The sequence below is a fragment of the Podarcis liolepis genome (genome assembly GCF_965112155.1).
Source record: "Podarcis liolepis genome assembly, chromosome: 14".
Lineage (NCBI taxonomy): Eukaryota > Metazoa > Chordata > Lepidosauria > Squamata > Lacertidae > Podarcis > Podarcis liolepis.
The window spans coordinates 27,635,804-27,650,535 of record NC_139569.1 but is presented as its reverse complement, the minus strand read 5'-3'; the positions used below and the strand labels follow the sequence as shown (position 1 = coordinate 27,650,535).

Sequence of the window (14,732 nt, the reverse complement as noted above, 5' to 3'; positions counted from 1 at the left end):
GCTGCAAGCTTTGGCTAATTTGCTGGCCTGGGGACTCTTTAACTGAAGGAGCATTTGGGGTGGGGAAACCCCGGCACGCTTAAAAAACAACCAACCAACCACCAACCAACCCAAAAGGCTGTCTCTTTCCTTTAATTGCAAATACAACCAGAAGAAAGGAGTGGCTTCTGGAAAAATCTGGTCACATTCTTCAACCTGAGGAGATGGCCTAGCCGCTGTCAAGCCTCCCTCCTCTGTCTAAGCTAAGAGCTGGGGACTGACTTTCCTTTCCATCCCACGAGAGCATCCCTCTGAAGCTGGAAGTCAGAGAAGGAGCAGCAGTAGCAGCAGCAACAGAAGCAGCATTGCCTCTCTCTCTCTCCATGCCTTTGACAGAGCTTGGCTGGCAGAGGTAAGTACTGGACTCTTAAATTTCTAAACTGGGATTATGACCTCCTAGTCTTGTTCCTCCTAACCCTAGATTTGCGGGGGTTCAGTAGGGGTCTCCTTAGGTTCACCAGATGCAGCGGTGAGGAGGAAGGGGTAGTCTGCAGTTGCCTCCCCCCCACATCTGCTTCCCGCAGATACTACACTAGAAGCATTGCACAGGAGCCAGCTCCTAGGGTTTGAGGTTCCTTCACACACCCCAATAAAATATTTGAGGGGGGCAGCCTCCTCCAAAGTTGATGGGCATTGCCTTTCAAATGGTGTCCATGCACTGTGTCTTGTGATCATTTATGCAGGGCTGCCCCCCACCCCACAATATTTTATTCAAGTTGGCACCCCTGAGGCAGTGCTTAAAGAACTCAGAGCACAGATTCAGGAATGTGAATCTATATGTACAGTGGTACCTTGGGTTACAGACGCTTCAGGTTACAGACGCTTCAGGTTACAGGCTCCACTAACCCAGAAATAGTACCTCAGGTTAAGAACTTTGCTTCAGAATGAGAACAGAAATCGTGCAGTGGCAGCGAAGGCCTCATTAGCTAAAGTGGTGCTTCAGGTTAAGAACAGTTTCAGGTTAAGAACAGACCTCCAGAACGAATTAAGTTCTTAACCCGAGGTACCACTGTATAGATGCTTCCGGGAAAATGATGGTGAGTCGGTAGCTGGGGTCACCAATGTTTTGCAGTCTGCCCAGTTTACAAAAAGGGGTAGGAGACATGGGGCCCAGGGTGGTCTTGCCCCTGCTGTGCTGCTCTCTAACAACGCCCATATATACCACACCTGCTGAAGTTCCTGCTTCAGTCTACACACATGTCAGAGGCAGCTGTTCCCCCCTTCTGCTATACTGACGATTCGCCTGGTGCCTTCATTATATTGTCACAAAAGTTGGGTGCCTGCCCCTCTCTCTGCCAAGTAGTGGCAAGAGCCCATGGGGTCTTAGGCACACACACAGGGTCCGTGTCCCTTTGGAGACTGTTGTGCTTTAAGAAATAGGGTTTGTTCACCTTCTTACAACTTCAGTCTGCATGGAGGAAGTCCAGAGGCAGCAGCGCCTCTCTCTAAGATAGATCCCTCCTTCCTCCTTCCTCCTCTTAGAAAACCCCTGCTCAAAACACACACTCCATCAATTTGGCAACCCTTTAAACCAGGGGTCAGCAATCTTTTTCCGCAGGGGGCCGGTCCCCTGTCCCTCAGACCTTGTGGGGGGCTGGACTATATTTTGAAAGAAAAACAGAATGAATTCCTATGCCCCACAAATAACCAAGAAATGCATTTTAAATAAAAGGACACATTCTACTCATGTAAAAACACACTGATTCCCGGACCGTCCATGGGCTGGATTGAGAAGGCAATTGGGCTGCATCCGGCCCCCGGGCCTTAGGTTGCCTACCCCTGCTTTAAACCCCTATCTCTCTTCACACCTGAGGGCATGGGGGAAGTTCTGTTGCATTGCCTCAATGGGCCTCTGTCATTCCCTTAAGGAAATGCTGGTTTGCATAAGCCAGCCCAGGAATCCCCTGTCTGGCGCATCTCTGCAGTTTGCGTTTTAATCCGTATCCCACTTAATCAAAATCTTAGCATTTATTCATTCCTAGGGTTTATTCATTCCTAGGGTCTATGACACCGTACTTTAGGTGCCAGGCAAAAATGTTCCTCTTCAACCAGGCCATTGGCCGATTAATATTCTACAGCCTTTTGAATGTGTCTGTGGGAAGGGGAGAGTTATTGTTTTGCTGTTTTGTTTTAATTAATTACTCCTTTCACCCTGTATTTTATTCTGTGAACCACCCTGAGATCTTACGATGGAGGGTGGTATATAAATATTATTATTATTATTATTATTATTATTATTATTATTATTATTATTATTATTACTACAGGAAGAACCCTTCTGTAAACTGGGGCTAGCCCATTTCATACTGCAGTTATACAAATCTATGGCACAACCACAATTGGCATACCAGTCGCCTCAGCTGAAAAAGGATATTGCAGAGTTGGGAAAGGTTCAGAAGGGCAACCAAAATGATTTGAGGGGAGGGAGCGACTCCCCAATGAAGAAAGGTTGCAGCGTTTGGGGTTTTTTAATTTAGAGAAAAGGCAAGTAAGAGGCAACATGATAGAAGTTTTTAACATAATGCATGGTACAGTATTGAGAAAGTGGAGGCAGAAAAGTTTCCCTCCCTCTCCCCTAACACTAGGACTCACAATAAAAAAATTCCTTCCAGTAGCACCTTAGAGACCAACTAAGTTTGTTATTGGTATGAGCTTTCGAAAGCTCATACCAATAGCAAACTTAGTTGGTCTCTAAGGTGCTACTGGAAGGAAATTTTTTATTTTGTTTTGACTACGGCAGACCAACATGGCTACCTACCTGAACTAGAACTCACAGACATCTCAGGAAGCTGAGTGTTGGAAGATTCAGGGCAGATAAAAGGAAGGACTTCTTCACGCAGCGGATAGTTAAACTATGGAACTCTCTCCCACTGGAGGCAGTGATGGCTACCAGCCTAGATGGCTTTACAAGAGGCCTGGACAAATTCATAGAGCCAAAGGGCTATTGATGGCTTCTAGCCATGATGGCTGTGCTCTGCGTTCACCACCAAGCCAGATTTGAGATTGTAAGCTCCTTGGGAGCAGAGACCTGTGCTCCGGTATCGTTTAAAGTGGCAGGCATGTTGTTGGTTCTCTATAAACAATCAAGAATAAGGGAGGCGAAACAGGAAAGAGCTTGTGACAGACTGGGGGGAGAGAAGAAAGAGGCTCAGCAACAGCAGACAAGAAAAAGAGACAGAGGAGAATGAAAAGGAGAAGAGCCTCAGCATCAGTACCGCTGTCCCTCACCTGGTGCCCTGTTTTTTGGGGGGCTGATGGGAATTGTAGTCCTAAACATCCACAGGGTACCAGGTTGTTGAAGGCAGCTCCAGAGTCTCTCAAAGCCCTGCTGCGAGTCACCTTAGAATCATCGAATTGTGGAGGTGGAAGGGGCCATCTAGTCCAACCCCCTGCAGTGGTGATAAGGGCAGGTTCAGACATGCAGGCCGCTGTTTGATGATGGCTCGACCCTAAGTATGTGAACTGACTCCACTGAATGGCTCTATTGAGCCTGAGAATGTTCTTGGTGATGGTGGATTCTTAAATCACGTAAGTCGCCCTAAGCGGACAGTCCTCAGGGGACAAGCGTGAAGGTGTGAACCAGCCCTGAGTCCCTTGGGTGGCCAGAACGGAGGCTGAGGGTCCAGCCTGAGGCTCGCTTTCTCTGGCTAGTGGAAATACAGTTCCTCATTCCTTTGGCATGCTAATCATTGGTATTGCCTGGGCAAAGAGGACAGGAACAAAAGTAACTTTTTATTTTATTTTTGGAAAAAGTTTCAGTCCGCTGTGCTTTAATTGGGCTGTCCGTCTTGTTTTCACTGCATCTTAATTTCGTGCTGTTCTTGTTTTGCAACTTGTGGAATGGTTAAAAAATAAATATTGAGCTGCCTTTTTGCAGCATCTGTAAATTTCCACTGCTTAGACTAGCCGGGCCAGTTGCTTGTAGTATCTGAAGGCTGGTCAGGGAGTTCTGTTCTGTTGAGCCATGCCCCTTCACCCCAAATCATGTAAAAGGGGTCAGGGGCAAAGCCATCCTTCTGGCACAATACAAAGGCATTTGCTCTTGGGTTCCAGTTGGAAGACTAGGGTAAAATAGCTCCCTCTCCAAAGAGAGCTGCTGCTGGTGTAGTGGTTAGAGCACCAGACTAGGACCTGGGAGACTCAGGTTCAAATCCCCACCCAGCCATGATTCTCACTAGGTGATCTTGAGGCAGTCACTTACACTATCAGGCAAACCTACCTCAGAGGGTTGTTGTGGGGGTTAAGTGAAGACTAGGAGCTTGGAGACCTGGGTTCAAATCCCCCACTTGGCCATGAAGTTCCCCGGGTGACCTTTGCAGCTGATCACTGCATCTCAGCCTCGCCTACCTCACAGGTGAGGATTAAATGGGGAGGAAGAGACCTATGTATATCACCTTGGAGGTAAGATGCAATATACAAAAGTACATTCCTTTTTCCCAAGAAGAGATACCCATGTTTTTACTACATCCCAAACATTATCTGGTAAGGCTGCTGCTGGCTGGCCAGTCCGCACCAGATCCAGTCTGCGGGAATTAGGATAATAATAATAATAATAATAATAAATTTTATTTGTATCCCGCCCTCCCCAGCCGAAGCCAGGCTCAGGGCGGCTAACAACAATAAAACAGTACAAAAGTACAACATAAACAACATTCTAAAATCATTCATTGTAAAAATTAATTAATTCAAGCCACTAGCAACCATTGGGCCAGAGCTCTGCGAAGATTGCCGAGGGAGGGAGTCAGGCTGTGCCCTGGCCAAAGGCCTGGTGGAACAGCTCTGTCTTGCAGGCCCTGCGGAAGGATGTCAAGTCCCGCAGGGCCCTGGTCTCTTGTGACAGAGTGTTCCACCAGATCGGAGCCACAGCCGAAAAAGCCCTGGATGCCATTCTTGATAGAACTGATCTGTTGTTCTGTAATCCTTGCAATTCCTGGGGGTCTGGATGATGACCCTTTGGGTTCTTCTCAGCTGTACAATTCTATGATACTATGATTGACAGTTTCTTGGGGAAACCACTTAAGGTCAAACCTAGGCAAGGACCGTTTTTAAGGTTTTGCAAACTCTTGCAGTTGACTGGCAGAAAGTTTTGATGCAACCAGAATCCTCTGAGTCTACTAAAACTTGGTTAATCCAGGAAGGAACAAACTGTTTATGGGGCAGCCGAGAGCAACTCATCTCTGGCCTGTTGTTTTCCTGGCTCCTTCTGCCTGTTGAATAATATACCCGAGAGAGAGGATGTTGCTAAATAACCTGCATTATGAAAATGGGGTTTGACTGTATAACTTGGCAGAAGAGACAGCAGTTTCGAGCAACGCAAGCTGGCTAGGAAAGTATGTCTCCATAAAGCAGCCTTCCCCAAACAGGTGCCCTCCAGATGTTTTGGATTTGCAACGCCATCGGTCCCAGTCAGCCGATGGAGCTGCAGTTCAAAACATCTGGAAGGCACCAGGTTTGTTTGTTGCATCTGAGCATGGATGGAGGGAGAAATTCACAACAGTTTTCCTTGTACAGCAAACCTTTCTGAAACAATGCATGGACCAAAACACAGCCATCCTTGGAAAGTCACACTTCTCCGAATTTTGCAATGCGGTTTTCCAGCCAAGCCATGTGAGCAGAAGAGTGCATCTCCAAGGATAACATGTGCATAAAAATGCATGTATTCTACGTGGGCAGCATCATTGGGAAATGGTGATAGGCCTCCAAGAACACATGGCAGATTATGGGATGATATCTTCGTACAAAAACCGAAATGGCATAAAAGTGAAATGTCATTAAACAGACATTTGGTGCTTCTGCTGGGGGGCGGGCAGGATTGTTGAATATTGATCTTTGCTTCTCGTATAAATAAGTGAAAACAATAAAATATTTGAGGGGGGGAATGCATATACAGTGGTAACTCAGGTTAAGTACTTAATTCGTTCCGGAGGTGCGTACTTAACCTGAAACTGTTCTTAACCTGAAGTACCACTTTAGCTAATGGGGCTTCCTGCTGCCGCCACGCCGCCGGAGCACGATTTCTGTTCTCATCCTGAAGCAAAGTTCTTAACCTGAAGCAGTATTTCTGAGTTAGTGGAGTCTGTAACCTGAAGTGTATGTAACTTGAAGCGTATGTAACCTGAGGTACCACGGTATATCATAAAGATAGCATACCTGAATGCAATATACAGTGGTGCCCCGCAAGACGAATGCCTCGCAAGACGGAAAACTCGCTAGATGAAAGAATTTTCCGTTTTGGAGGTGCTTCGCAAAACGAATCTCCTATGGGCTTGCTTCGCAAGACGAAAATGTCTTGCGAGTTCCTGCGGGTTTTTTTTCCTCCCCCCCCTTTTTCTAAGCCGCTAAGCCGCTTATCAGCTGATTCGATAAGCTGATAAGCCGCTAAAAGCCGCTAATAGCGCTAATCCGCTAATCCGTCAATGGGCTTGCTTCGCAAGACAAAAAAACCGCTAGACGAAGAGACTCTCAGAACGGATTCTTTTCATCTTGTGAGGCACCACTGTATGTAGGGAAATTGCTTTGCCAAAATGTGGAGATTAGGAGACAGTCATAGGGAAATTCTGGTGCATTTACAAGAGGGCTTAAGAAAAATTCACAGACTGGTGTGGAAAGGGGAGAACTCAGCTTGAGATTGCAAAAACTGAGAAACTGGAGTGGACAGCTTTACCTGGAGGGGCTTAACCCTAGCCATGCCAGCGGCAGGCCGCGAGGTATACATAGTTCTGTCCTTGAGCCACCTCGAAGCAGCCGCACCCTGGGAGGTTGCCCCAGAGCTCTTCCTGGTTTCTTTCTTTCCTCCCTGCCCTTCCTCTCTCCTGCCACTCAAGTGAGGTATTTGCAACCATCAATGTTTAAACTCCTTAACCAGACTCTCTGTAAACTGCTGCTGGAGGGGACCATCTCAGGGAGGCTTGCCAGGAGTGACTCAGGTCGCCTAGGAGTACAGTGTTTTCAGCGGCGTTTGGGAGCCCATCTGGTGGCTTGCAGCATAACTCAAGAGAAGATCTAAGGGGCTGCTGGATTTGCAGAGCTGGATTTGCGCAACGTCGCACAGCATCGTCAAGTAAGACATTGACCTGGTGGATTTGGGCAGGTGCCTGTCAGTGGCCGCGATCGGCTGCTCCTTGCTACCTTTCAGGCAGACCTCAGAAACATTCTTGTTTCCAATTGTGTTTAATTGAGGGGGGTAGAGTAAGGCTGTGTACGCGTTGCCAGCTTAAAATGCCACACGATTGTTCTTTTTCCTCATAAAATTGTGGAACTGGAAGGGACTCAAAGGTGCATCTAGTCCAAACCCACCCCTGCGAGGGTGGTAAGGATGTTACCTATCATTGTCAGCCTTATTTATATACCCCGTAAAATCACTGACTGTAGAAATGTAGAGTTGGAATAATAATGATAATAATTTATTATTTACCCCACCCATCTGGCTGGGTTTCCCCAGCTACTCCGAGCGGCTCCCAGCAGAATAATATTAATAATAAGAAGAAAGTGATAAAACATCAAACATTAAAAACTGCCTTCAGATGTCTTCTAAAAGTCAGACAGTTGTTTATTTCCTTGACATCTGATGGGAGGGTGCTCCACAGGGTGGGTGCCACTACCGAGAAGGCCCTCTGGTTCCCTGCAATCTCACTTCTCACAGTGAGGGAACCACCAAAAGGCCCTTGGATCTGGACTTCAGTCTCCAGACTGAATGATGGGGGTGAAGACACTTCTTCAGGTATACTGGGACCCCGAGGGTCATTTAGTCCAAACCCCCTTTGCAATTTTGCAAAGAAATTCTTCCTCAATATAATGCATTCCTCTGCCCCCCCCCCATTATATGCATCTTTATGCACGCTTTACCCAAGCAAGTATATGGTTGCATATATAGGGAAAACTGTGCTACAAAATTTGGAGAGCCGTGAATTTTGAAGGAGTGTGGGGTTTCTATCCTGATATCATTTTGCAAATCAGGGAACTTTGCCTTTAAGTGCAAACTGAATCAAATCCCTACCAGCAGTCAACTTAGATGATGTTCGTCTGCACCAGCCTCTTTGGAATCACAGGGAGTTGTGTGAGATTGCGGCTGTTTTTTTCCTGCTTTGCAAACGATTTTGAGCAGCCTTCCCCACCTTGGCACAGCTGTTTGGTGTTGGTGGGAGTGCAGCTGCCCTTGCTGGAGCTGACGGGAGTCCAGAACATCTGGAAGGGCACCAGGTTGGGGAAGGTTGTCTTTGAGGGTGTGCACAGCAGGGTTTGGTCCGAGGCTGGTTCTCTGCTTGAACAATCTCATCTTTGGTGCCACATGGGGGAAGTCGTAAAAAGTTACTCATTAACATCTCCATTATTTACCCAGAATGTTGAACCTCCTTGCAGGTGCATAACATTCTCCTTTGGGTGGGTGGGGAGGATGGATGCTTGAACCCTTGCTTTATCCTTGCGGGGAAGGCAGGCAGGCAAGCGATCTTTTGTCCTGAACGACCTGGCGGAAATATTTAGCATCCAGAAAGGGTGGGGAAGGCGGTGTGCTTCAGCAGTCAGGTGGGGCTTTGTGTCGCTTTGTGTTTTGCAAGATTCACACACTCTCTTGGATACAGGGCGTACGCTGGCATGTTGAGATAAGCCGGGAGGGGGGACCTGCACGGTCACCAAGCCAAACATGAACACAGTGGCCTGCAGGGATGTCTCTTGCCAGACGCAGCAGGGAAGGTATGTAGCTGTGCCAGAGAGCAGCTCCTGCAATTTAGAGGGGAAGGGGACAGGAGCCCATCGCAAAGAGCCAGACTTTTGCCAGAGTTGGGGTGGGGCAGTAAATTTAAGGAGCGGTGGTGGCTTTGCTCCAGACCTCGGTTGCCTGGCCAGGAAAGGAGTTAAGCCAAGAAAGGAGTTACTGGTAATTTATTTCATGAAATGTATTCATCGCTGGATTGTAAAAAAAAAAAAAAAAGGAAACTAAAAGAGAGAGAGAAAGATAAAGCAAGACAGTATCCACAAGAAAAATTAACATTAAGGATTTAAAACTTTCAGAAAGTTAAAATAACAATAGGCTGAAAACGTATGAGCTAAACAAGAAGGTTTTTAGCAAGTATTGAAGAGAGGACAGTGAAGGCAACTACCTGATATCAATAGGCAGGGAGTTCCAAAGTCTAGGTACTGCCACATTTCAGTTGCAGTCTCATGTCGGTGTGATAAGGGGGTTGTCTCACTCCTTATACAGGCGTCCCACCCCCTTACGTGCGATCGATTCATGTGCGATCATGTATATGCAGGGTGCCGGGAAATAGATAATTTAATTCAAACTGGGAATGGCAGGAGAGAGCTGGAGAGTCCTCATGGCTTGCAAGGAGACCATTCCCAGAGCCTGAAGAGGACATCAATGAGGGCGGACGAAGCCCTGAAGAGACCTGAGGTGCAGCGGAGCTTTGTTTAGGCTGCTCAGCTTCCCCACCTAGTAGCTGATGTCCGGGGTAGCGCAGCAGCATTGGCTGCTTTCCCATGCACCCTCCAGCCTCCTGCCGGCACCAGAGCTCTAATTCTAGTTATGGATATTTTTGGATACGGTATTTTTGGTTACGGATTGGAGAGAGATTGGCAGAGAGGGCGCTCTCCACTTACACGATTTCCGCTTATGTGCGTGGGGGTCTAGAACGCAATCCCCACATAAGTGGGGGGATGCTTGTATATCCATCTGATCGCTTCACTCTGTGGAAGAGAGTCTCTGAACAGGGACTATCTCACCGGGAAACCGTGTCTGTGGTGGCTCCTCACAGAACTCTAGCCCAATAGTTGCCATTAATTTGATTTGAACTGATTTTAGAATGAACTGATTTTAGAATGCTGTATTATTTTACTGTTTTTAGCCGCTCTGAGCCCGGCTTTGGCTTGGGAGGGCGGGATATAAATAAAATGTTGTTGTTGTTGTTGCTGTTGTTGTTGTTGTTATTTTGGGGCTCCCTCCTAGTGTATATCCAACAGGGTCCATTTTTAATGTCCTTTTTGCACCTGGTAAAGATGTTCCTCTTTCAATGAACCATGTGAGCCAGTGTGGTGTAGTGGTTAAGAGCGGTAGTCTCGTAATCTGGGGAACCGGGTTTGTGTCTCCGCTCCTCCACATGCAGCTGCTGGGTGACCTTGGGCCAGTCACACTTCTGTGAAGTCTCTCAGCCCCACTCACCTCACAGAGTGTTTGTTGTGGGGGAGGAAGGGAAAGGAGAATGTTAGCCGCTTTGAGACTCCTGAAGGGGAGTGAAAGGCGGGATATCAAATCCAAACTCTTCTTCTTCATTTAAGTGGATTTTTTAAATAAAGAAAACCCTCTCTCTGTATCTGTATTGGTCTTAAAATTGTTATATATAAAATCATTTCAACAGTCCAAGTTCACGGTGTTGCTATTAGTATATCAGCCCTTAACAACTTTGGACCAGTTTACCTATGAGATCACCTTACACCCACTTGACCACTAGTGGAACTAGCTCTGTTACGCGTGCTATATAATACCTGTTCTGCATTTGTAAGAACTTAGTATTTGCTGCAGCACCTCCCTGCCTGTTGATATCAGGTTAGTCATCACTGTCCTGCTAAAAACGCTTTTGTTCAGGCAAGCCGACCCAGATGCTTAGAAAGTCGATGTGAGTTTTAATCTGTTTTTAGTCTAACTTTCTGGAACTCTTTAGTTTAATTAGAGATAATTTTATTGTATCTTTTTCACAAACCGCTTTTAGGATTTATTTCTCTTTTCTTTATTTTACAATCAAGCGGTGTATAACTTGTACGAAATACAATCGTACCTTGGAAGTTGAATGGAATTTGTTCCAGAAGCCCGTTCGACTTCCAAAATGTTCGGAAGCCGAAGCACAGCTTCTGATTGGCTGCAGGAAGCTCCTGCAGCCAATCGGAAGCTGACAAAGCTTCCGGCGGACGTTCGGCTTTCAAAAATAGTTCACAAACTGGAACAGACACTTCCGGGTTTGTGGCATTTGGGAGCCAAAACGTTCGAGAACTAAGCTGATTGAAATCCAAGGTACAACTGTAATAAAATGAAGAAAACATGTTCTTATCGTGCAGTTGCTTTGAGGTGGGTGTTTTTTTTAGGAAGCAATTGTTAAATGAAATAAATATTAATGCTGACCTACTTTCCTGGCTTGCAGTGGGATTGAGATGCACCTTGAACTTGGCTGCCCAAATACTGGCATCTGCTTAGGCTACTCAGGAAATTCTTGACTGGCCACACTTACAAGAAGAGAGGTGGGGTAAATGGGTGCAGGCGGCCATTATAGAAAATGGGGGCGGGAGGAAGTGGGTTAAAAGAAATAAAAGAGGTGAAGGATAATAGCAGGCTGAGAAAAGGTGTGGCCAAGTTATGCATTTTGTGGATTCTTCCTGTAGTGAATCAACACCTCCCTTTTTAAACAGTCCGCTTCTGCAAGGAATTTCTCATTGCCTAGGGAGAGTTCAGTGCAGACTTCAAGGGCTCATCCTGGCTGCGTTTTGGTCACTGCATGTGTGAGAGAAGAGAGACTCGTACTGCCTCTTAGCATCCTGGAGTAGTAGCTTGCCAGGCAGTGAGCTAGAACCAGAGGAATCAATTTCTACAGCAAATCGCAGCTCATGTACTACAGAAATTCAGGGTAGGTAAGAAGGTTGAGCTAAGTTTCCACTTATGGAAATTTTGGGCAGGCAAGAAGAAGAGACGGGGGGTGGGTGGGTATTTTCCACATGCTTTTTACAGCTAGTTCTTGGGAGTCACCATCCAGCCCTCAAGATACAGCTTTGAGGTCATTTTCTTCTTTAAAAATGGGCTTCCTCTTGAGTTGATCCCAGCCAATCAGGAATCCTGTTGGGACTGGAATGCCACAAAGCTAGCACAGAGCAAGGGCAGTTTTTCCTGCCCTTATTCTGAGCAGCCTTTTTTACCCAGTTTTTCTGGCTCTTCTCTAAAAATCAATCTAAGGAGAGGTGGGTGGGAAACACATTTTGCACCGGCTGTTTTGATTTGATTGTTTCTGCATCTTGTGCACCCGGCGCTGCTTCCATTCCACTGCAGTTCATCTTCTACCAAAAAGACTACATTAGTCTGTCTGCTACAGCAAAATTATGTAACTTCAGCTCCCTTTTCTATTTTTGTTGGAATTCTCCAACATCTGCGCTGTGACTGAGGGCACGTATTTGAATCTCTAAAGAGGCCTGGCTCAGTAATGTCAGGATATATAGCCCCATCTGAACGCCTCCCACAATATAGGCGAGTGGTGAGAAGTGGAAAAAATTGCTTTGAGAAAGGGTGTTTTATTGTTTTCCTTTGTAAATAAGGACTCAGGATTCTCAGGCTCTCACAATCCCAAACGCCTCATTTTGGAGGGGCTATACAGTGAAGGCCTCACATCAATAGGCAGGGAGTTCCAACGAGTAGGTGACGCCACACTATAAGTTTAAGTTATTTCAGCTGTGGAAATGGGTATTAGGTGGCACCCATAAAAGTGCCAGTACCGCAGATTGAATCGGCAACCAGTGCAGTTCTCTAAGAACCACACAGAACTGGCAATGACTCTTCTGAGATAATATAAAAATTTGCTGCGATATGACCTGACTCTGCACTTGGTACGCTAAAGCCTGTGTCTGTAACTGAATTCTGTTACGTAGGTTGACTTGAAGTTCATAAAAAATTATTGTACAGTGGCACCTCGGGTTACATACGCTTCAGGTTACAGACTCCGCTAACCCAGAAATAGTGCTTCAGGTTAAGAACTTTGCTTCAGGATGAGAACAGAAATTGTGCTTCAGTGGCGCAGCGGCAGCAGGAGGCCCCATTAGCTAGAGTGGTGCTTCAGGTTAAGAACAGTTTCAGGTTAAGTACGAACCTCCAGAACGAATTAAGTATTTAACCCGAGGTACCACTGTATATACAAACGGAATTCTGTGACATGAGAGCATGTGCTTGTATCTTTCCTTCTGTGTAAAGCCATGCCTTCGGACTGTGAGTGTTCATGGAGCTCCCCTCCCTGAATCTAAGCCTGAGGAGAAGCTGCCATGTTTGCAGAGGGTCAAAATATGGAGTCCAGAAATTCTCTGGGAGCCTCTGGGGCTGCATGCAGATCGTGTTTGGTACACATTGCAATGTGCTGGTTGGGGAGAGCTACCCAGTAGCTTGAACCCCCTCCTTAAGTAGTGGGGCTGCTGCCACTTGAGTTTTCTGCCTGGGGCAATGACTTTTTGGGGGGCACCAATCCTAACCTCGTGGGTTCCTGTACACTTGCTGAGGCCCATCTCTCGATCATTTTCATTCCTATATCAACCCTCGTGCGCTGTCTCTTTCCTTAAAAAACGCCCCCAGGTATCTGTGGCAAGTCTGAACGGAGGCGCCGATGAAGACTTAATCCAACCTGCCTGTCTCTCAGGCGGGAAAGTTCTTCCCAGAGGAAAACTCTCCGCCCAGATCTGCCTGTGACCATGAACACCATCCTAAGTTTGAAGCTTCCCCGGCTGCTCCACACTGACCAGGTTCCCAAGGTGAGTAAAGGGGGCCTTTGCAACATGGGTCTCGCGTGCAAGGTGAATGCCACCCTGGGTAAGGCAGTGTGGCATAATAGTGTGACTAAGGAACGCAGGTGGCGCTGTGGGTTAAACCACAGTGCCTAGGACTTGCTGATCAGAACGTCGGTGGTTCGAATCCCCGCGACGGGGTGAGCTCCCGTTGCTCAGTCCCTGCTCCTGCCAACCTAGCAGTTCGACAGCACTTCAAGTGCAAGTAGATAAATAGGTACCAATCCAGCAGAAAGGTAAGCGGCATTTCCGTGCGCTGCTCTGGTTTGCCAGAAGCAGCTTAATCATGCTGACCCGGAAGCTGTACGTTGGCTCCCTCGGCCAATAAAGCGAGATGAGTGCCGTAACCCTAGAGTCGGCCACGACTGGACCTAATGGTCAGGGGTCCCTTTACCTTTACCTTTAGGACCTGGGAGACCAGGGTTCGAAACCCCTCGCTCGGCCCTGAGGTTTGCTAGGTGTGACCTCAGGCCAATCACTGCCAGTCTAATTATTATTACGATAGTTTTTTATTAGCATTGACTGTGGTAAGTAATAATTATAATGTTATTATTTGTACACTGCCCACCTGACTGTGTTGCCCAAGCCGGCTACATCACAGGGTTGTTGTGGAGATTAAATGATGAGGGGAAGAACGATGTGTGCCGCTTCAAGCTGCTTGGAGGAAAGGCGGGATGCAAATGAAACAACAACAACAACAATTTTATTTATATGCCATCCATCTGACTGGGTTGCCCCAGCCACTCTGGGTGGCTTCCAGCAAAGTATAAAACTACAGTAAAACCTCAAACATTAAAAACTTTCCTATAGAGGGCTGCCTTCAGATGTCTTCTAAAAGTCTATTTTATTGGTTTTAGTTGGAGCATATTCTTCCCACCCTTCCAGGAATTCTGGGAACTGTAGTTTGCTAGGAGTGCTGGGGATTGCAGCTTTGTGAGGGGTGAACTACAGTTCCCAGGATTCTTGGGGGTGTGGATGGGCTCTAAATGTAGAGGGGGTGTGCAGCTTTAATTTCCATCTTGACTGGCCACATGGTATGAAACCAGGATGGTCTCAATTCTCTTCCCTGCTGTATCTTCTTCTTTAAAGAGGACAAAGCTCCCAGGTGGGGCTTGGAGGAAGCAACCAGCACAACACTAGCAGAGGCAGAGGTGCCCCAACCACGGGGCAAAGTA

At 46.8% G+C, this 14,732-nt stretch overlaps 1 protein-coding gene across 6 annotated transcripts in view; it reads left to right on the top strand.

The window, feature by feature from the left end:
- Positions 1-14,732, top strand: part of PAQR5 (progestin and adipoQ receptor family member 5) — a 29,165-nt gene continuing 14,433 nt past the window's right edge. Inside the window, exons 1-2 of one of the 6 annotated variants that reach the window (XM_083475210.1) lie at positions 1-391; positions 13,349-13,524. In XM_083475210.1, the coding sequence (XP_083331336.1) occupies positions 13,465-13,524 (60 nt within the window). In that variant the 5' untranslated portion in view covers positions 1-391; positions 13,349-13,464. Of the gene's footprint in view, positions 392-6,849; positions 7,100-8,595; positions 8,731-10,555; positions 10,580-11,408; positions 11,649-13,348; positions 13,525-14,732 lie in introns of those variants that run through there. The other 5 variants (XM_083475211.1, XM_083475213.1, XM_083475212.1 and 2 more) reach the window with 5 other exon arrangements.